At 46.5% G+C, this 23065-nt stretch overlaps 1 protein-coding gene across 1 annotated transcript in view; it reads left to right on the top strand.

Moving 5' to 3' along the window:
- The window catches only part of DNAH10 (dynein axonemal heavy chain 10), a 1995301-nt gene that overhangs the window by 639632 nt on the left and 1332604 nt on the right, over positions 1-23065 (top strand). The window contains exon 19 of the mRNA XM_085636177.1: positions 2326-2482. Within this exon, the coding sequence (XP_085492303.1) occupies positions 2326-2482 (157 nt within the window). The remainder of the gene's footprint in view (positions 1-2325; positions 2483-23065) is intronic.

Here is a 23065-nt window from a genome sequence, read left to right as displayed (position 1 = left end):
TGCGAGTGGAGTTGCGGTCTGTTGTACGCCTTTCCGCCTATACCACTTCTGAGTGCTGAAGAAGATCAGGTGCGACCGGGCCCTAGTCATCCTTGTGGCTCCGGATTGGGCACGAATATACTGGTATCCCGAGCTACTCTGTCTATCAATCGATCCCCCGATTCGACTGCCTCTTCAGGAGGACCTTCTGTCGCAGCAGCAGGGGACGGTCCTCCACCCGAACCTGTCCAGCCTCCACCTCCATGCGTGGAGATTGAGCGGCGGCAGTTGATGCCATTTGACTTGCCTCCTGAAGTCGGTAATGTTATTCTGGCAGCCAGGCGTCACTCCACAAAATCAGTATACGCCTGCAGGTGGAACAAATTTGTGGCATGGTGCACAGCAAAGGCTGTGGATCCCCTTTCTGCCCCTCTTTCTGAGGTTCTCCTCTTCCTTCTTTCCCTGGCCCAGCAGGGCTCTGCTCTGGGCACCCTCAAGGGATACCTTTCGGCTATTTCTGCTTTCTTACGGCTTCCTGATCAGCCTTCTCTTTTTAAATCCCCTGTTGTTTCTCGATTCTTTAAGGGCATTACTCACATGTTTCCTCCTGTCCCTTTCGTAATGCCTCAGTGGGATTGAAATCTAGTATTGACCTATCTGATGTGCGCTCCCTTTGAGCCACTTCATAATTGTCCCCTTCGTCTTCTGACTCTTAAGACTGCTTTTCTGTTTGCCATCACCTCTGCTAGAAGGGTGAGTGAGCTCCAGTTTCTCTCTTCTAAGCCTCCTTTCCTTTCTGTCCATCCGGACAAAGTTGTTCTCAGGACTCGTCCTTCCTTTCTCCCTAAGGTGGTAACTGCCTTTCACATCGGCCAGTCTGTTACACTGCCCACCTTCTTTCCGCCTCCGCATCCCTCGAAAGAGGAAGAGAGGCTCCACAGTCTGGACCCAAAACGGGTGCTTTTATCTGTACCGCACCAAAAAGTTCCGGGTAGATGACCAACTCTTTGTTGGCTACATGGGCTCTAAGAAGGGGTGGGCCGTGCACAAGCGAACCATCTCTCGGTAGGTCGTTTTGTGTATCAAGGCCTGTTATTCCTTAGCTAAAAGGAACCTCCTGTAGGGCTGAGGGCCCATTCCACTCGGGCCACAGCAGCGACCACTGCCCTGGGCCGGGGAGTCCCCTTGCAGGACATTTGTCAGGCAGCAACGTGGGCCTCGCTGCACACGTTTGCCAAACTCTATTGCCTGGACAGCCAAGTCCGGAGAGACAGCTTCTTTGGCTGTTCTGTTCTCCAGGACTTTCTGGTGTGATCTTGGTTTGCAGACCCACCACCGGGGTTGGTATTGCTGGGGTATCTATTCTAAGGTGAGGAATCTAACTAACGACATACATATGGTGTCCTAAAGAACAAGTTACTTACCTTCGGTAACGATATATCTGTAAGAAACATTAGTTAGTTAGATTCCTCACTGCCCCACCCATCTTCCCCGTTCTGCGAACCGATATCTAGGGTTGAGGTCATCCCTTTCAGGGCCCTAGATTTTTGGCATCAGTGTCGGTCTCTTGCATGGCTCTGCGTTCCTGGCGCGGAAAGCTATGTACAAGAACTGACGTCAGCGCGCGAGGGCGGCGTCTAAGTACTCCGACGACGTCATCCCGGCGATCACGACGCCGACGACGGACGCGGAGCCGCAGACGACGCCTAGCGATGCGCAAGGGTATTGCTGACGAAAAATCTTTCTGGATACAGCCTGACGCCTAGGGATAGTCTAAGGTGAGGAATCTAACTAACTAATGTTTCTTACAGATATATTGTTACCGAAGGTAAGTAACTTGTTCTTTAGGACACCATATGTATGTCAGGCTATGTTTCTGTATATGATATTCTGATATTCTGGGTACAAAGCATTCCAAAATGTTATATACTTAAATATATGTTCTTACTTTTTAGCATATCCTGTAATGAAAGGAGACATAGGACAAATTAAGAAATATTGCACTCATTAAAAAAAGGAAGAATAAGTCTAGACATGAGATTGGAAGCACCACGGAATTGGCTTGAGTCTTAGAGGGTAAACACAGATTTGAACAGTGGGAGAGGGCTGTACTAGAATTATATTACCATGTCACTAATGCTGAAAAACGTTGTTCGATTTTAGGATCTCCGGCTACAGAACCTAGGTGCAAATTAATCACCGACACTTAGAATGTTAATCTACTATTGAATTGTGAGGGCCTTGTTCCTAATTAAATTAGTTTGTTTTTCTGTAATATGTCACTAAAAACAGACTATGTAGACAAAATATGGTTATCAATGTTAATCTGTTCTATTTTTTCCATAGGAATTTTCAGGCCTTTAATGCTGCAGTAATCGGTAATGCTCCACTCTTCCAAGTAGAAACTATTTTATCAGCACCGGAGGTCATTCTTCACCCAAATTCCAATGAAATCTACAAAATGTTTGTTCAGTGTATCAAAAGTTGTGTTGAAACCACCAAGGTATATATTTTTTCTAAAGATATAACTATAATGCTTTGCCAGCTGTAGAACCGATCAGTCACTTATTGTGTATTCTTGGAGAATATGTGGCACTGAAATTGAAAACTTATCAGCTATCTCATGTAATTTTTGTTGCACAAGAGAGAACATGCCCTAAACTCAGCTTGTACTTTGAAAGAAAATTGCTCTTAACCTTCTTGTGTTTTTTTTACTCAGTCTTCACTTCCTGAAGACAACTAATCTTTGAGCCACCCTCTAAAGGTGCCCACTCTCCTCTCCTTTTTACAGAATAGTATATGCTCACACAAACATTCAATCTACATAAGACAAAAACCTTTCAATAATTTAAAATTCCTCTGTGTTACAATAAGAAAACACAATCTGTGGGTGCTGCCAGCTTGTCTAGGAAGCTTTTATTTGAATCTTTAGTTTCAAGTTTAATTAAATTAGAGAGACATTCCATATACAGGTCATTTAGTTACATACATCAGAAGTATCAGAACCAAAAGTACAAAAGGTCCTTGACCTGCAAGCAAGTCTCCCCCCCCCTTTAATCCATCGTGGTCATCATGACCATACGGTATAGCAACACTGAAACCCGTAAAATACCCTCCACCCCCCTCGAGCTTCCCTGATAGGTAACTTTCAATTTTCTTTCATAACAGATCATTTCCCTCACAGAGTTGTTATGTTCATTGCCACTCCCCACTGATCCATACCCATCTAACCGTGGGGGTGTCTCCCTTCTCTACCCTGGTCATTATGTATTCCCCCGGATCCCTCAGGCGAGGCTCCTCTCTGAGAATGTGATTAGGCTCCGAGTCATTTCCCCCCATACTGCTAATGTTTCCTGTGCCTTGGGGTCCCATCCCGTCCGCATTATATGCACCTCCTCAGCTCCTGCCCACTCTATCTTATCCATCTCCCAAGCCTCCCTCGCCGGAGCCTGAAGACTTATCCAATGAATTGCAAGTTGCCTTTTTGCTATAAGGAGGCCTAATCTAGCATATTGCCTACTGAGCTTTTTCTTGGGATTCTTAGGGAGAAGGCCTAGTAGGCACACCCCCACCATTTGTGGGATCTTCCAACCCTTGGTCTCTTGCAGCTGACCTATAATCTCTGTCCAAAAATTATGTACTAAGGGGCAGTGCCAGGTCATATGCAAAAAGTCTGCCGGTACTGAATGACAACTCTGGCATTGTGGGTCTCTAGTGGGGTATATGTCATGTAGACGTTTGGGGGATAGATAGGACATGTGTATATAATTACATTGTATCAATATACAGCGGGCACTCACCAACACTCTTTTAACCCCTGCATGTATTTTGAGCCAATCCCCCTGAGAAATTGGATCTTTAACATGGCGCTGCCAGGCATTCTCTATTGGGAGGATTTGCAGCTGTTTGTCAGATCGTAATGCATGGTATAAATGAGGTACTCATTTACGACCCCCCGACCATCTCTAGCGATGTAACCAGCATGTGGGTGCACTCTGGGGCCTCCGGAAAGGTGGGTCATAATTGTCTTGCTGTTGCCGCAATCTTTGCGCAATGTAGGAATTTGCCTTTACCCAGGTTGATTGATTCTTGGCGCTCTTGCATAGAGATGAATCGGTTTTCAGGGTATAAATCGGACAACATTAAGCAGCCACCCTCCTGCCATTTATCTATAGTCATTGTGCGTGAGATTTGTGCAAAGGGTACCAGCAACCATATATCCATATGGTAGGAGCTCTTCTAATTATGCGCCTGACCACTCTCTTCCCATACTTTCCCCATGTGTCGGATCACATGGGGGAGTGTCGGAGGAGTCCTAGCACCTTTCGTTAGCAGCTCTCCTAGTTAGTATCCGAGATGGGTTCCTTCCAACAAGTTTCGTTCCTAGTTTGGTTCTCCGTCCAACCAATGAAACGCATATTGTAATTGTGCTGCAAAGTCATATAATAAAAAATCCGGAACTTCCATGCCTCTTTTCTCCCTCTCCTGCTTCAAGGTAGCTAGGCTCACTCTATATCTCTTACCCTGCCAAAGAAGTGTCATAATCAATTTGTCGAGCTCAACAAACACTGTTCTCGGGAGCTCATAGAAGGTGTCCTGCATTACGTATAGACAGTATGGGAGCACCACCATTTTAAGAAGTACTATTTTCCCCATTAGAGATAATTGGAGGGAGTTCAAAAATTGTATACATGATTTTAACCCAGCAATGACCCTCCCCATATTAAGATCAAAGATTTGCTTTTCGTGACAGGCAATATTAATGCCCAAATATTTAACACTGTCCGTCTCAAACCGGAGACCTAGATCTGGCAGCGCTTCCACCTGATGGTTAGCTAGTAGGCCCAGCGGGAACAACTTTGATTTTTGGGCATTTACCAAGAGTCCCGGGATCTCCCAGAATTACCGCATGAACCCCAGAAGGATCAAAACCGATTCTTCTGGTTGCCGGAGGTAGACCATGGCATCATCTGCATATAACATATATGTTCTGTACTGCTCACAAGAATTCCCAACCCTGGAGAGTCTGCCGAAGTTTACATGCCAGGGGTTCAATTGCCATGACAAAGAGTAATGGTGACTGGGGGCATCCCTGCCTTGTTCCCCATTGTAGGATTATTGCTTCTGAGATATATCATCCAGTACGGACCCTCACCCTCTGGGTCGTGTCTAACAGCTTGATCTAATTTATGTATGGGGTTCCCAATCCTGCTTTGGTTAATACAGTTAAGGGAGTCAAAGGCTTGCTCAATATCTAAGAAACCAAGCGCAAAGTCTCCGTCCTGAATTGCCGGGACATTGATAACGCTAACCAGTTGTCTCAGATTAAGTTGGGTGTTTCTATGGGGAATAAATCCAGACTGATCCACATGGATCAGTTGTGGAAGGTGGAGGAGGAGGTGTGCCACAAGCACATGGCTGAGGAGATTAGGATCTACATTCAACATTGATATTGTACGATACAACCTCGGTTCAAGAGAATCTTTTCCCGGCTCCAGTATCACAGCTATCAGGGCTTCGGACATTGAGTGTGGTAGGTCTTATCGTTTGTATGCTTCAGCAAACACCTGGACTAGTCTATATATTAAGACGTTTGGGGAGGTTTTATAGAATTCGAATAGGAAGCCATCTCCACCTGGTGTCTTTGCTGTGGCCATCAATTGTAATACTTCTTGAAGCTCTTGCTTACTTATTGGGGCTCCCATTGATAATTGGTCATCCTCCGAGATAGTCGGTAAAAAGAGGTGATCTAGTTATGTCATTCTGTCTCCCACCCTGGTTGTCTTTTGCTGCTTTGCGAATACTTTACGTAGATGAGCCTCATAGACAGAGTTGATAGCGATAGTTGATATGTCCCAACCAATTTGGCCTTCATGATCACTGACAGCTAGGATTGGCTGCGGGGCTGACTCTACTCTAATCAGGCATGCCAACATTGTATCCGCTGTATCTCCTTCTGCTTACCAGCGTTGTCTCCCTTTTTTCTTGTCATATGTTTTTTAAGTGGTCCTATAGCTCACCTAATTTACGTTTTTGTCGATCCCAGGTTACTCTGTTTGAGGTGGCTGTAGGTAAATCCTTTTCTATTTCCTCTAGGACTTTTTCATGTTTGGCTAAGTCTGTTTCAAGGGTGCGGCGGACCCCTACCATAGTTGATAGGCAAACCCCTCTTATAACTACCTTCATCGCATCCCATTCTATTGCTCTGGTATCTGCCTTCCCTCAGTTTTCCATGAAGTAGTGAGTTAGATATGTGTGTAGAGTGCTTTTGAATATTGAGTCCAGTGTTCAATCGCCACAAGGGAACCCTGGGAAGTCACCTATCGAGCGAATAGGACAACAGCAGTGCGGCTTGATCGGAGATGTACCGGGCCAGGTACTGCATGTCTCCTATCCCGTGTGCCACCATCATTTCAAATGACTGTAAGTGGCTGGGGTGTAACAGAAGTATGTACAGGTATGTGGGTGGTGATGGCGCCATATATCAATCAGGCCCAAGTTTGGTTGCACTTGTTGGAACTCTGCAGTTACCCAGGTTTAATTCCCATCCAGGGGGTGACCTATCCATCTCGCCACTGAATGGACAATTGAAGTCCCCAGCCAGAACAAACTCGGTGTTTGGGGCTATCTGTGTGGCCTGAAGCACTGATCCCAGGAAGTCCCGATTGTCTGTATTTAGGGCATAAATATTAATAAGGAACAGATGATGTGCTTCTAGTGTCCCTTCTAGGATTATGAATCTGCCCTCTGTATCTCTACCTACTTTAAGGGTCTGGAATAGGATTTCTGGGGCTATCCAAATTAAAGATCCCCTTGCACATCCTGAGCAGGATGTGGCAAAGATTTTACCTCTCCATCATCACATTAGGGACTTAAGACTGTCTCCCCACAAATACGTCTTGTGTAAGAAGGCAATCGCTACCCCATAGCGTTTAAGATAGGTGATTATGCGATTACGTTTAGTTAGGTTGTTTAGGCCCCTCACATTCCATGTTATGAACTTATAAGGCGTTACTTTATCCTCCCCTGGCATATTGCTTACTGGAACCTCTTAGATTTTACTTATTGACTCTAGACAATATCAGTGCCTTCGGTATAACTCTATCAGGAAGCTCACCTTTCAACCATAGAATAGAACACAGTATCAGAAACATGTTCAAAGTAAATAATGGCTTCATCAGCTGTTTAAAACTTTGGTCTCCAAAACCTGGAAGAACTTATCCCCAACTTCACCCCATCCACTGGCAGGGCCTCCTAAACCCACTTGGATTACCCAACTGTCACGACCCCACCTCAACGTCCCTTCGTGTAATCTAAATATAACTCAGCACAGTACTTCTAGTGAAGTGTGTTGTTACAACCAGGAGCCCGAGTCCCGTTCGCTGCGAGCTCAACTAGGCGCTCAGCGAGTTACAGAGGTCTGGGCCCCGGATTGCTCTTACTCGGTTTAAGTATCACCTGTCAATTCATCCCGTTTCAGGGTGTCTGTTCCATAATTAACATCAATATTATTGGGACCCATAATGGCCCTCACTCATCTAAAGCATAACTCACTGTTCAGGCCCCTTCATGTCTGTTAGCAGCCCTCCCCCACAGTTCCGGATCACTCAACCTTAGTATCTCCCATGTAGGATCTCAACCTCGTGGCATCTTCTGATCAGCAGAGTCTGGCAGTTGACTTAATGGAGTAAAAGAGTTTTGAGTGTCCAGGGAAAGATTCTCCATCCTCAGTGTTCTGTCCTCTGTCACAAGAATCTGCTGCGACGTCTCTGGCGGGAGAGCTTCCCATCGCTGAGGCGTCATTACTCTTTGACTATCTTGTCGTTGGTTGTTTCTGTGTCTTTGTCCCCACCATTCCTTGAAGAGTTTTCCTAAGCTCAGGCCCATGGAGTCCATACAGTCTGCTGCCTCTTGTGGTGTCTCAAAGAAATGGGCTCTGCCTGCATGTTGGACACGCAAGCGATGGCAAAGAAAAAGGCTGTATTTATTAGTGTGGTCTCTCATCCTCCGCTTAATGGGTAAGTGCCTTCAAATATCAGGGGGCCATGCGACCTAACATATTGAAGGATAATTACTCTGTTCCAGTGGTTAAACAGCCGAGCTATAATTGCTCTTGGAGGTGCCTCTGAACGTGGTTCTGGTCCGAGGGTTACGTGAGCCCTTTCTATTGTGAAGAGTTGAGAGTGTCTTATTTCAGGGTTTGCTGCTGGAATCCACTCCTCTAGAAACAGTTCCGTAAAGGGGTTATCTGCGCACTCCGGAAAGCCCAAAAACGTAGATTAATCCACCTTGAGCGACCTTCCACAACTTCCTGGTGCTCCTCTACATGGGCTGCACTTTGTTTAGGATCCATTACTGTTGTTTGTAGTTCTTTCACTGTTGTACGAAGTGTTGCTACTTCTCCCTCCATGGTATTGATCCTCTCCACTACTCTCCTGAGGTCTAGGCACAGGTCGTTAATGTCCATGGCCATCTAATCCATTTTTGTTTGCAGCACAATTCGGGATCCTTTGATGGCTTCTAGGATTTCAGCCCTATGACTGTTCTGCAAGTTCCTGGAGCGGGGGGTCTTTGACTCCCTCGTGTACTGAACTATTTCATTGGCCAGGGCTCCTCTCGCTGGTTAATCTTTCACCATATTGGCCAATTGTAACACAGCGAACTAAAGGCAAAGGTCACGCGGCGCACCAGGCCAATTCTGCTATGGGGGGGCACCCAGCAATTTCCCATTGATGATTTGGTCTGTTTCAGGGTCCCTAGGCTTCTCCATGTATTCAACTTGCCTAAAAAGTTTGTCTTCAGGAGGACCCTCTTCATTATAGGAGGGGAACCCCGGGCCGAAGCAGTACCTCTCGTCCATTGTCTGGGAGCGAGGCCTATTCGGGGGTACCACCCCACTCATGATTATTGAGTGGGCACTCCACGGTCCTGCCGTCTGTGGGGATTCAATGGCTCCAGCACCAACAGCAATCAGACCCTCCGTTCCCAAGAGCAGGCTCTCCCTCCTGTCGGGACAACAACCCTGCATAAGTATTCCTCCTCACCAATTGTGCTGCGGCCTCGGTCCCACTCTACCGCTGGCCACAGCTCTGTGTATCTTCCATTCCGTGGACTGCGCCGGGCTCAGGCGGGTAGAAACAGGCGGCCCCCTTGGAAAGGTGTCAGTTCGGCAGTGGGAGAGGTCGTCCCCTTCACCAGGCCACCTTCTCCGGCTCAACTCTCTGAACGGTGTCTTCATAGCCCCAGGGGTCTCAAAAACCGCTGATTCACTGACTCCGCCGCACAGGATAAGTGATCGGGTGTGGCCCGCACCTTACTCATTAAATCGTCCCACCTGGGAGCCTCTATACAGCGATTCGGGAGGCCTTATCAACAGCCAGGACCCAACTTGAGCACCCGGCCCTCTCCTCACATTCAGGCCGCGGATTTGTCGTTGGCTTGCAGGATCTTCGGTCTCACTGGTCAGCATACATGTTACGACACCCTTTGAGTGCAGTACGCTTAGCCATACCAAGCGTACAGGATATTAGTTAGGATTATTCAGCCGAGTCAGGAGATCCACGTGGTACGTCTAGCCGGCCATCTTGCTCGGCCACTCCCTCTTAGCCAGGAAGCTTATACTAAAAAGAAGCTCTACTATAGCCACATAAAGAATTTTCTTTCTCTCGCAGGGGATTTCCATTCATAGTCATAAGCGCTGAATAGTCCCGCCCACGTCTGGGGACGCTGAAGCAGTTAATATATATATATATGACCCAGTAGTAGGCTACGGCCGAATCGCGTAGGTGTGATCTGTGGGTTAACATGCACCTTGCACTTTGCTGGTTAATTACTTTATAACTTATGGGAGCATTTGAAGCCAAATATATCGCTTCTATAAAGGTATAAAGGATTCCTGTGTGCCGTCCTTCTGTTGGTCCTGGTGATGAAGTGGTGAAAGCAGGGCCTCTCGCAGAAGATTTCCTGAATATATATATATACTCATATACTATCACTCCAGTGATGAAACTGATATAATTACAATATACCAAAAAAATCTTTGAGTACGTTAATATTTAATACTTATTTAGGCACAGCGTATAAGTCACTTTTGCATTTCCCCATTCACTTCCAGCACTTCTCCCCTTTCCACATCAGGTGTTTTTTATGTATTGGGTACTTTTCTGCAGTGATGGTAATTTCTTTATGATTTTTGTATCATTTCTTAAAGTATAGAGTATGATTTCAGGATCTATATTGATGACTGTTAGCTACAAGCAATACAAATCATAAAAATGTATATAAATTATTAGATAACTTGTTTATGTTTACAATACATGCTTTTAATTGATGTTTAGTAATATATGTTTATCCCTCACTATCTGGCTGATATTAGCCATTGGCATTCAAGCCGATAGTATAAATCTTTACAAGTGCTAATTTGTTGAGGTAAATCAAGCCAACGTATTAGTTTTTTCATAGGGGACAGAGCAATATCATCTAAATCAATGTGGTTGGAGCTCATGTCCCTTTAGCATGCACAATCCATTGATGCCATGGCATTTAAGCTATTTAGTTTTTTACATTATTTTATATGTAAAAATGCAGATTTGGATTTTAAACTGACTTGTTTATTTATATATTTATATATTTATATATATTGTTGTTCAGTATTTTAATAATGTACTTTGCACATTTTTATGTATAACAACAATTTGGAATGCTTCATTATGTTGGTTGCATTTAAACCAGTTTTTGCTTATTTTGCACAGTCAGCGCTGAGATCATACTGAAGTAATTTGTTTATGTCTATGGTCATTATAATCACATGATGTCAGGCTGAACTTTGAACTTTTACCATTACTATTTATTGGGTCATTTTATACATTCACGTTGTCATGTGAACAAGGCTCATGGGAGCCGAAACGTCAAGACGACACTGCCAGTAAAATAAAAGCAGCACTCAACTGAAGGTCCGTGTGGTCTTTGGAGCTGAGGCATTTCCATTGCCATCTTCAATCGTCTCTACGGTATTGGTATATATATATATATATATATATATATATATATATATATATATATATATATATATATATATATATATATATATATATATATATATACTCACACACTGCTCGTGAAGTCCCGTCGCTGCACCAAAACAGCGGGCACGTCGCCGAAGTGGACCTCCCAAGCTCGGTCAAGTCAAAATTACTCGATTCCTTCATACCACAAAGGATGCGGACGCCTTGTCTCAAGCCACAAAATTAGATTCATTTGTCGGCTACAATCAGACGAGTTTCGCCTTGCTCACCAACAAACCAATAAAGTTTTCAACCATTTTTAAACACCTTCTGTTACGTGTCACGTGAGAACTACTCAGTGAATATGCGTGACGACACACTAGTACAAATATTACGTACATCTACTGCAGAGCTTGATACATACTTGATTTCATTTTACCATAGTATTGCCCCAGTGGGCTTTTCACGTAAATGTTTTTTAAACACCTTTTACTGTCCTGGGCGTATTATTAGGCATATATAGCTAATTATTAGTAACCGACTGTCTTATAAAGTGCGAAAAAAACAAAAAACATTCATAATACTTAAAAGTTAAAAACTATGTACTATGGTACAATGAACTCAAGTTTTAAGTTTAATTTATTTGATTTAGTTCTCTGCTGAGAACAACAAATTTCAAACAAAACATTTGTTATAACGATATACGTAAAAACATTCAATACAGATTTAAAAAGGTTTTTAAAAATGTAAACTAGGTATAACACCCAAGTACATCTGGGGGAGATTTAAAAAGCGAGATTAACCTCTGCACAGATACGCTGTTATATCTAAATTGGATTGTTTTTAAGTAGCGCCTTCTAGCCTTAACTAATTTCGAGTTCGGGCACACCGACAATACGTGCTTCAGGTCTTGCACTCCTCCACTGCAAAGATTGCAAAAACTGGCAGCCTTTTCTTTGAGTCCATTTGAAAGTCAATGAATTAAAAGGGAGTATCCCAAGCCGCAATAAAATTATACAACGCCGGATTCCATGCCCTAAGGAAAAACGAGTATATTGTTGAACCTGTTTGTGGCTAAATTCACCAGGAGACTCGTAAACACCCAGCTTACCCCCTTCATAGAAGAAAACTCCATCATGGACGCCTCTCAGTCAGGATTCCTTAGCAACCACACCTCCTCACCGCCACTGACGACATCCGCTTGCTACTCGACCAGGGACACACCGCGGCTAGACCTCTCTGCAGCCTTCAACACCGTTTTTCATCACACTCTCGCAGCCAGACTGCACGACGCGGGAATACAAGGAGCCACCCTCCACTGGATCCAATCCTTCCTCTCCAGCAGAACCCAGAGGATCCAACTCCCTCCCTTCCTCTCCAAACCCACTGAAATCAACTGTGGAGTACCCCGGGGATCATCACTCAACCCCACGCTTTTCAACATCTACATGGCCCCCTTCGCCGCCATCGTCAGACAGCATGGGCTCAGCATCGTATCCTATGCTGCCGACACCCAGCTCATCTTCTCGCTCACGAAGAATCCCGAAGAGACCAGACTCTGTTTCAAGGAAGGTATGAAGAACGTGGCAGCCTGAAGGAGGAAAGCTGTATGAAGCTAAACTCAGAGAAGACCGAGGTCCTCATCCTCGGTCCCTGCTCCTCCGCCTGGGACAACACCTGGTGGCCCTCCGCCCTCGGGAGCCCACCCACCCCTACAGACCATGCTCGGAACCTCGGCATCATCTTGGACTCCTCCCTCTCCATGAACCACCAGATCAACGCCGTCGCCTCCACTAGTTTCAACTGCCTCCGAATCCTCCGTAAGACCTTCAAGTGGATCCCCCCCTACTGCAGAAGGACCGTCACTCACGCACTCATCACCAGCAGACTGGACTACGGCAACATCCTCTACGCCGGAATCAACAAGACTCTTCTGCACAGACTCCAGACCATCCAGAACGCCGCAGCCAGACTCATCCTCGGGACACCACGCCATGGTCACATGACCCAACACCTACAAGGTCTACACTGGCTCTCTGTCGAAAAGAAGGTCACCTTCAAACTGCTCACCCACGCCTACAAATCCCTCCACAACATCGGACCCAAATACCTCAAAGAAAGAGTATCCTTCCACGTACCCAAGAGGAACCTCCGCTCCGCCGACCTCGCCCTGGCAGATGTCCCCCGCATCCGCAGAAACAGAAACGGCGTAAGAGCTTTCCCCTACATCACAGCCAAAACCTGGAACAAGCTCCCTGTGAACATCAGATGTTCCCCGGCCCTGCACACGTTCAGGAAGGACCGCAAGACCTGGCTCTTCGACTGATCAGGAGCCGGCCCTCCCACCCCAGCGCCTTGAGACCCTCACGGGTGAGTAGCGGGCTATATAAACCCCTGATTGATTGATTGATTGATTCTGCATGAAGTTCATAATGATGCAATTTAGAACAGTGCAAAATGTCCAGTTTGAAGCTGATCCTCGGCGTCAGATGTTTCAGGAAAAGCTTCAATTGGGCAGGAGTCCATGATTTCAAGAGTACAGTTGTGCATTTTGATAATTTAAAAGCAATAATCAGATTTTGGCTAAAAGTATATTTTGTAAAAATCTTAAAGTGCCTTGATGTGCATGTAAAAGATTGTAAGCCCATCTTAATATATTAGTGATGGCTCTAGCGAAGGAGCTGACTAAAGAAAATTCCAAACACAGTGCTTGTGCAGGGACAGCTTGTTGGACCTTAGCCAATTTGTGTAGGATTTTCCCTTCTTTAGTTTGTGTTTGATACCACTATGCAATTGGAATGTAATCCACAGCGTACGATACAATAGAGGGAATCGTAGAGCTATAAACCTGTAGTAAGGAAAAAAGTGCCTTTTCCCGGAAGAAGAATATAATCGTTGAAGCACCCCCACTTGAATGTCTGCTTTACGACTCAAGTGCTGCAGGTGAGAAGAGTTTAGTTTTAATTAAGTAAATATTCTCTCCAGGTAGGTATATTCTTTTACCACTTCTATGGTTTCTCCTCCCAATGTCCAGTTGAATTTTGTGTAATGTTTTTTCCCTCTGAATGGGACTACTTTTGTTTTTGTTATATTTGGAACCAAGAAGTTCTCTCTTGTATATCTTGTTAGAACATCTAAGTTCCTTTGTAATCCGAATGGGGTACGATCGAGAATTACCACGTCATTGGCATACATCATTATGTGTATGTTAGATGATGCAATCTTCAGAGGAAAATTGACAACCTGCAAAAAACTGTCCGGGAGGTCACTGAGGTATAATGAGAAAAGGAGAAGAGCCAGTAGGCAACCTTGCCTGAGACCATTTGGTGTGGCTATTGGGCGAGTAGGTCCCTTTTCTTTTCCCATTTGTACTTGGCACCCAGTTTCTGAATTTAGTGAGATAATTAAATGAAGAAGAGTTTCCGGGATTCCTTGATTTCTGAGTTTGTTCCAGAGTGACGGTCTGTCCACTCTATCGAACTCTGTTGAAAATCGACAAAGATGGCATAAACAACCTACGATTTTAAGACCACGTGTAGGAGAGTAGGGTCTGCTTTCTATGTTCACCCCCACTTTTTGCTTTTGCTTTACTGGTTTTCGACTTAGATGTGGCTGTGGGCCTGCTAATCAGACCCACAGCCCTGCCGTTCTCTCTCTAAATTAATACTATGTACTTTAGGTGCATAACCCATTTGGATAGGATCACCTTATTGGCCCCTGTACAGGGTACCCTAGGTACCCAGGGCATAGGTGTACCCTAGGCCTACCAGGGGCTGCAGCATGTATTATGCCACCCCTGGCCTTCCATTTTGACACAACTGGCTGATCACTCAGCTGGGGCAAGGTCGTGTAATCACCCCTTGCTTAGGTGTAGTATTCCTATACCTAACTTACATATAGACACATGTGTACCTATCAGTCACTCCTATGGCAGGCCTTGACAATCCTGGAGGCAGAGTGCTTGGTAACATGTGAGATGGTGCTCTTGCATGAGCTGAGCCTGTCTGCAGCTTTCGGAACCTTGTCCTTATAGCTGTTCTATGATATAGCCTACCATATACTCTTAAAGTGCCTTATAATCTTAGACGGTTATGGTAACTATGGTTTGGCTTTATCAAAACATGTCGTGTAAGGTGTCTAACACTAGGGAATAATACCCCCATGCCATTTCTGGACATGAGAATATTATTCCCCCCTTCTAGAGGGAAAGACATGTTAAAATCATACTCCAACTGTTAGCCTCTGACCAAAGCCTCAGCATCACAAAATGGATGCTGCTGCCACGACACAAGTCTGACCTCCTGCAGCTGGGAGTGATCCCAGCCAGGGAGGCCTGGACAATAGGTTTCCTGCTTGGGGAGGTGCTAGCACCTCCCCAGACAGCCTTTAGTGTATTGGGGCAGGGTGGGCTGAAAGGAATGAGACATGCCTGGGACACACAAGGTGTTCCTTGCATAGTCCAGTTCAAACCGGCGCTGGGGCACTCCAGCCCCAGCTCTGGCGCGAAACTGGACAAAGGGAAGTGGGTGTAACCACCCCCTCCCAGGTCTCACCCATAAGGCGTGACCTAGCAGGTATCCCAGCCCCCCAGATTAGTATAAGAGTGGGAGTTGGGCCTCAAGACTTTAGATTATCCTGAACCTGCAAAACTTGAACAGAAACTCTGGACCTTCGACATTCGACGAAAGAAGAAGACTGAAGAATCTCCCTTGTAGCCAAGGAGTGGCTACCCTGTGCAAACAGGCACCATCAATAGACTACCCTTTGCTTTGCGACCGTTCTACGAGGAACCGACTGCAGAGCCCGACCAGAGCCTTGACTTCCAGACTTCTCCGACCCTCATCCACATCTGCAGCAGAGCTGAGATCCGTGGAGGCGACGAGCGACGTGGGACCGGCTACCTGGAAAAAGTGGCTAGTAACTTACAGCGCAGCTTCTGAGGTACCCTCGAAGTTGTGCACCGGGGATTGAGAAGCCCCAACCCCAAGCACCATCTGCACCGAAGATCAGCCCCCCACACTCCACGAGTCCTGCGTGGGGCCCTTCAGCATTTTCCTGCTTGCCGCGTCTGTCCGGTTGCTTGCCCGCTGGCTAGTGGCCTCTGTGACGACGCACCCTGAAATCTTCTGCGCTGGTTTGGCTCCTCCAGACTGGCTCCCGCTTCTCTGCAAAGAAGAAGCACCCCAGACCTTCCTGGTCTGCACCAGAAGCAAGTCCTTCGTTCTTCGTGGGTTCCGCTTGCCAAGGCTTGGTGAGTCCTAGTCCAACTTCGACGCCGCCGACAGCAAGAGCCTTCGTGGGACAGCTCGCCTCCTGGTCCTGGTCGTCCTCGACGCTTCCTGGTCCTCCTGGCTGCAGCGACAAGCTTCACCTTCACCTGCAAGTCTTCACGACATCGCCTGGTTCCTTCCTGGTTCCACGTGGTCACTGGCTAGTGACCTTGACTCTGTCCCTTCTGCTTGCAGGTTTCTTCTCTTCTTGATCCCTGCCTTGGGATCCACCGGACACTCTTCACTGACTGCCTGTCAGCATCTTTCTTCAGGCATCCATAGGAGCCGACGACGAAAACGACGCATCTTCACCCCTATGCACCCGCAGCCTGTGGGCTAGGTAACTTGGGTACTCCGGTGCTCATCAGGATAGTGACTATCCTAGTGTCTAGTTTTCAAGTCTCAACTTCCTAGCTACTCCGGAAGTGTCCTAAATCTACCGTTTCCTAAACTGTACTATTGCTATTGACTTTTACGCATTACGCGTGAGTGTTTCCACTCTGCACACGAATCCCGTGGGCCTCCCACTTCCTAACTAACGCTAGTGTAGTGTAGCCCCAGCGATTCCCTAGGCCTAGGCCTATTCTATTTCCGTGACAGTGGTTCTTATACCACTTACTTAGTATATGGTTTGCGTGGCCCCTAGGGCCTAACTGTATTACTTACCTGTGTGACTTAATGTATGCTTAAATAAGACTGTGTTGTACTTACCTCTAATCTCATAAAGAGTGCTGAGGGTTTGCTTAGAATAAATACACTTTATTTTATATATATATCTGTTGTGGTGTCCTTTCATTTGGTATTCAAGGGATTATATATGGTATCACAGCTGGCTTCACATGCCATTCAGAGTTTAGCCTAAGACTGCTCTTGTCCATGCTACCACTAGGATAGCTGGTCTATAAGGTTGACTTTACAACCAATCACCATAAGGGTATTTGGACTGATATAAGGTGTACACTAGAACTAGTGACATCATACATCAGGCCAACTTCTCACATTGGTGAGCAGCGGTTGGGATCTGAGCTTGCTGTTGTAATGCCATTGTAATCTTGAGATACTAAATTGAAAGATCACACAGATATTGTCTAGGTACATATAACATAGATTATTATACTTAAGTCCTACTGGACTTTGTAGTTGTAGGTTGAAGGGAGTAACACACCCTGACTACAACTACTAGAGAGGTTTAGTAGATACCACTAGTGTAGGTAGGTGCAAACACCACACCCTCACTAGATCATGTCTCTGAGAGGAGATCAAGTAGATGCTCTCTCAGGAGGATCAGGTCTGCAAAAGATCCCCTCTAGATATGATACCTTAACATTCCAGGAGATGAGACACTTGTGTACCTCCAGAGGAATAAAACAGGGTGCAAACCCTCCCCTCCTTCAGTTAAGACAACTCCTAGAGGAGTATGATGCTCATAGGGCATCTCAGGCAGGTGCCCTAGGCACAGAGGAGGGTCTACCCACCACAGAGGAGTCAGATGGGGCTTCAGATGGAGAGGTAGACAGCCAGGGCCAAGTAGGAAGACTTAGCCAGGCTAACCTAAGTTTACATGGGAGTTTGCATGGGGTCCCCCCATACAGACCCACAAGTAGGCTTACAGAGAGAAACAGGAGGGACAGATCCCCTTCAAGGGAATCCATCCACTCCCATGTCTCTAGCATCTCTAATGCTTCCTCTCACAGGGGAATGACTTCACCTGAGAGAAAGGAGCATGCAGCCAGAATGAGGGAGGCTAATCTGAGGATTCAGAGGGAAGAACTTGCCCTTGCCAAAGAGAAGCTTGCTCTGGCTAGAGAACAAAAGTTAAGTGGGTTAGAACCCACTGGTGGCAGCAACATTCCTAGAGATAGAGACAGGCACTATGACAATAGAAACCTGAGCAAGATTGTCCCTCCCTACAAGTGTGGGGATGACATCCACAAATGGATAACTGCTTTGGAGAGAGCTTGCAAAGTACAGCAGGTACCCCAAAGTCAGTGGGCAGCTATCTTGTGGCTCTCCTTCTCTGAGAAAGGAAGAGACAAGCTCCTCACAGTTAGTGATGAGGATGCAGATAATTATACTGTCCTGAAGAGTGCTCTGATTGATGGGTTTGGCCTAACCACTGAACAATACAGGTTGTTGTTCAGGGATACCCAGAAGACACAGACTCAGGACTGGACTGACTTTGTAGATTGTGCCACTAAGGCTCTGGAAGGCTGGCTAATGGGAAGTAAGGTTAAGGACTATACAGGATTGTATAATTTGATCATGAGAGAGCAAATACTTAACAACTGTCAAAACCAGCTATTGCATCAACACCTGATTGATTCTGATCTGACTTCTCCCCAAGAATTGGGAAAGAAGGCAGATAGATGGGTCAGGACTAGAGTTAAGCAGAAAAACCAGAACCAGGGCGGTGACCAGAAAAAGGCAGACCAGAAGGGTAATGAGCAGAAACAAAAAGACCAGAAGTCTTCACCAGGCCCCCAAAAGGCTCAGGGGGAGGGTGGTTCCAAAAAGGATAAGAAGAAAGATGGCCAAAAGAAACCATGGTGCAACTATTGTAAGTCCAACTCACATTGGTTTAGTGAGTGCACCAAAAAGGATAAGCCCCCAGCCACCATTGCCCCTAAGGCAACTGTACCCCCTAGTTCAGCTGTAAGTGGTGGTTCCCAGCAAAAGGGTGTAGTAGGGTTAACCCTGGGAACTGAGGAGGATTCTGGCCTAGTCAGAGTACCTACTCAGGCTGTTCTGATCTGTGATGGGGGCTTAGCTTTGTCCTCTACTGTAGGCCCCAGTAACCTGGGCAAGTACAGACAGACACCTTTTATCAACCAAAGAATGGCTCAGGCCTACAGGGACACTGGAGCTAGTGTCACAATGGTGACACCTGCTTTTGTGGACCCTGGACAGATCATACTAGGTGAGAATTACCTAGTGACCAACGCTAGCAATGCCACTACCTCCCATAGTGTGGCTATTGTTAACTTCTCCTGGGGAGGGGTAACTGGCCTCAAGAAAGTTGTTGTTAGTTCAGACCTTCCTGTAGAGTGTTTACTGGGCAATGATCTTGAAACTTCAGTTTGGTCTGAAGTGGAGTATAGGACCCGTGCAGAAATGCTGGGGATAGATGCACATGTCCTTGCTGTGACCAGGTCACAGGCCAAAAAGTGCAACACTGAACAAGTGCTGGATCCTGAAACTATGGACCAGTCACAACCCAAGAGAAAGAGCAGTAGGGTTAAGGCTGTGCCTTCCCCCCTGCCTTAGGTGGTGGATCAGCCCTCCCAGGAGGATGATTCTGAGAGCCCTGAAGGAACTGTCCTAGAAGAACTTGAACCTGATCAGGTTGAGTTTCTTGGGACAGGGGGACCTTCAAGGGCAGATCTGAGGCAGGCTCAATTAGACTGCCCCTCTCTTGAACCCCTCAGACAGCTGGCTGCTGCTGAGGCTGCAGGGAATGCTCAAGGTACCCATAGAGTGTATTGGGATGAAGGGCTACTGTATTCAGAGGCTAGAGACCCCAAGCCTGGTGCATCCAGGAGGTTGGTCATACCACTGAAGTTCAGAGGCTTCCTTCTAACCTTGGCCCATGATATTCCCCTTGCAGGACATTTAGGCCAGAACAAGACTTGGGACAGGCTTGTCCCTCACTTTCACTGGCCCCATATGTCAGAAGATACTAAGGAGTTTTGTCGCTCCTGTGTCACCTGCCAAGCCAGTGGCAAATCAGGTGGCACCACAAAGGCCCCCCTCATACCACTACCTGTGGTGGGGGTCCCCTTTGAAAGAGTGGGCATAGATATTGTAGGACCGATGGACCCACAAACAGCATCTGGGCACAGATTCATACTGGTGATAGTGGACCATGCCACCAGGTACCCAGAAGCAATTCCCCTGAGGACCACAACAGCTCCTGTTGTGGCAAGGGCCCTGCTGGGAGTATTCTCCAGAGTGGGCTTTCCAAAGGAGGTCATTTCTGACAGAGGTACCAACTTTATGTCAGGATACTTGACTGCAATGTGGAAGGAGTGTGGTGTTAACTATAAGTTCACCACACCCTATCACCCACAGTGCAATGGGCTTGTTGAGAGATTCAACAAGACCCTAAAGGGAATGATAAAAGGATTACCAGACAAGCTTAGGCGAAGATGGGACATCCTTTTACCCTGCCTTCTGTTTGCTTACAGAGAGGTCCCACAAAAGGGGGTTGGCTACAGCCCTTTTGAGCTTTTGTTTGGGCATCCTGTAAGAGGACCCCTGTGTTTGGTGAAGGAAGGATGGGAGAGACCTCTCAGACAACCCAAACTAGACATAGTGGATTATGTACTTGGTCTCCGCTCCAGGATGGCAGAGTATATGAAGAAGGCTTCTAAAAACCTTGAGGCAAGCCAAGAACTCCAAAAAGCTTGGCATGACCAAAAGGCTGTACTGACTGTTTACCAGCCAGGACAGAAAGTGTGGGTGTTGGAGCCAGTGGCCCCAGCAGCACTCCAAGACAAATGGTCTGGACCCCACACTATTGTTGAGAAAAAGGGAGAAGTCACCTACTTGGTGGACCTTGGGACTCCCAGAAGCCCCCACAGGGTGCTTCATGTCAACAGATTGAAGGCATATGTTGACAGGGCAGACATGGGGCTACTCATTGCTACAGATGAGGGGCAGGAGGAAGAGAGTGACCCTCTCCCAGACCTGTTGACTCAGAACCCTGATGATGGCTCAGTTGATGGTGTGGTCTTTTCTGACAGCCTCACTGTCCATCAGCAACAGGACTGCAGACAAGTTCTGCAATCCTACAGACATATGTTCTCTCTGACCCCAAGTCAGACAAACTGGTGCACCCATGAGGTGGACACTGGTGACAGTCTGCCTGTGAAGAGTAAAATCTACAGGCAACCTGACCATGTCAGGGACTGCATAAAAGTTGAGGTACAAAAGATGTTGGAGCTGGGAGTCATTGAACCTTCAGAGAGCCCTTGGGCTAGTCCTGTAGTCCTTGTGCCAAAACCTCACACCCAAGATGGTAAGAGAGAGATGAGGTTTTGCGTGGATTACAGAGGTCTCAATGCTGTCACTAGGACAGATGCCCACCCAATACCTAGGGCAGATGAGCTCATTGACAGACTGGCAGCTGCCAAGTTTTTGAGCACATTTGACCTAACAGCAGGCTACTGGCAAATCAGACTAGCTGAGAGTGCAAAGGCCAAAACTGCTTTCTCGACCCCAGGAGGACATTATCAATTTGTGGTAATGCCCTTTGGTTTGAAGAATGCACCTGCCACTTTCCAAAGGCTGGTGAATCAAGTCCTTACTGGGTTGGATGATTATTGTGCAGCTTATCTTGATGATATTGCTGTCTTTAGCTCCACCTGGGAGGATCACCTGGTCCACCTGAGGAATGTTTTAGAGGCCCTGCAAAAGGCAGGCCTCACTATCAAGGCCACTAAGTGCCAGATAGGGCAGAGCAAGGTTGTATACCTGGGCCACCTAGTTGGTGGGGGTCAGGTTCAACCACTGGAGAGCAAGATCCAGACCATAAAGGACTGGGCTCCTCCAACTACCCAGACTCAGGTCAGAGCTTTCTTGGGCCTGACTGGGTACTACAGAAAGTTTGTTAAGAACTATGGGTTCATAGTGACACCACTTAATGACTTGACCTCCAAGAAGATGCCAAAGAAAGTTCAGTGGACAGTAAGCTGTCAAAAAGCATTTGATGACCTGAAGCAGGCCATGTGCAGTGCACCTATTCTGAAAAGTCCAGACTACTCCAAAGAGTTCATTGTCCAGACAGATGCTTCTGAGTTAGGTGTGGGAGCTGTTCTTTCACAACTGAATGTAGATGGTCAAGACCAGCCCATTGCTTTTATAAGTAGAAGGCTGACCCCTAGAGAGAAACGTTGGTCAGCTATTGAGAGGGAGGCCTTTGCTGTGGTTTGGGCCCTGAAGAAGCTGAGGCCATACTTGTTTGGCACTCACTTCAAGATTCAGACAGACCATAAGCCCCTCTTGTGGCTAAATCAGATGAAGGGTGAAAATCCCAAACTTCTTAGGTGGTCCATTTCCCTACAGGGGATGGACTTCACAGTGGAACATAGACCTGGGACTGACCATGCCAATGCAGATGGACTCTCCAGATATTTCCACTTAGAACATGAAGACTCAACTGGTCAAGGTTAGTTTAATGTCCCTAAGTTTGGGGGGGGTTGTGTAGGAGAGTAGGGTCTGCTTTCTATGTTCACCCCCACTTTTTGCTTTTGCTTTACTGGTTTTCGACTTAGATGTGGCTGTGGGCCTGCTAATCAGACCCACAGCCCTGCCGTTCTCTCTCTAAATTAATACTATGTACTTTAGGTGCATAACCCATTTGGATAGGATCACCTTATTGGCCCCTGTACAGGGTACCCTAGGTACCCAGGGCATAGGTGTACCCTAGGCCTACCAGGGGCTGCAGCATGTATTATGCCACCCCTGGCCTTCCATTTTGACACAACTGGCTGATCACTCAGCTGGGGCAAGGTCGTGTAATCACCCCTTGCTTAGGTGTAGTATTCCTATACCTAACTTACATATAGACACATGTGTACCTATCAGTCACTCCTATGGCAGGCCTTGACAATCCTGGAGGCAGAGTGCTTGGTAACATGTGAGATGGTGCTCTAGCATGAGCTGAGCCTGTCTGCAGCTTTCGGAACCTTGTCCTTATAGCTGTTCTATGATATAGCCTACCATATACTCTTAAAGTGCCTTATAATCTTAGACGGTTATGGTAACTATGGTTTGGCTTTATCAAAACATGTCGTGTAAGGTGTCTAACACTAG

This window comes from Triturus cristatus, chromosome 11 (assembly GCF_964204655.1).
Source record: "Triturus cristatus chromosome 11, aTriCri1.1, whole genome shotgun sequence".
Classification (NCBI taxonomy): Eukaryota; Metazoa; Chordata; class Amphibia; order Caudata; family Salamandridae; genus Triturus; species Triturus cristatus.
The sequence above is the reverse complement of the archived record's forward strand: the minus strand, read 5'-3'. Positions and strand labels throughout refer to the sequence as shown.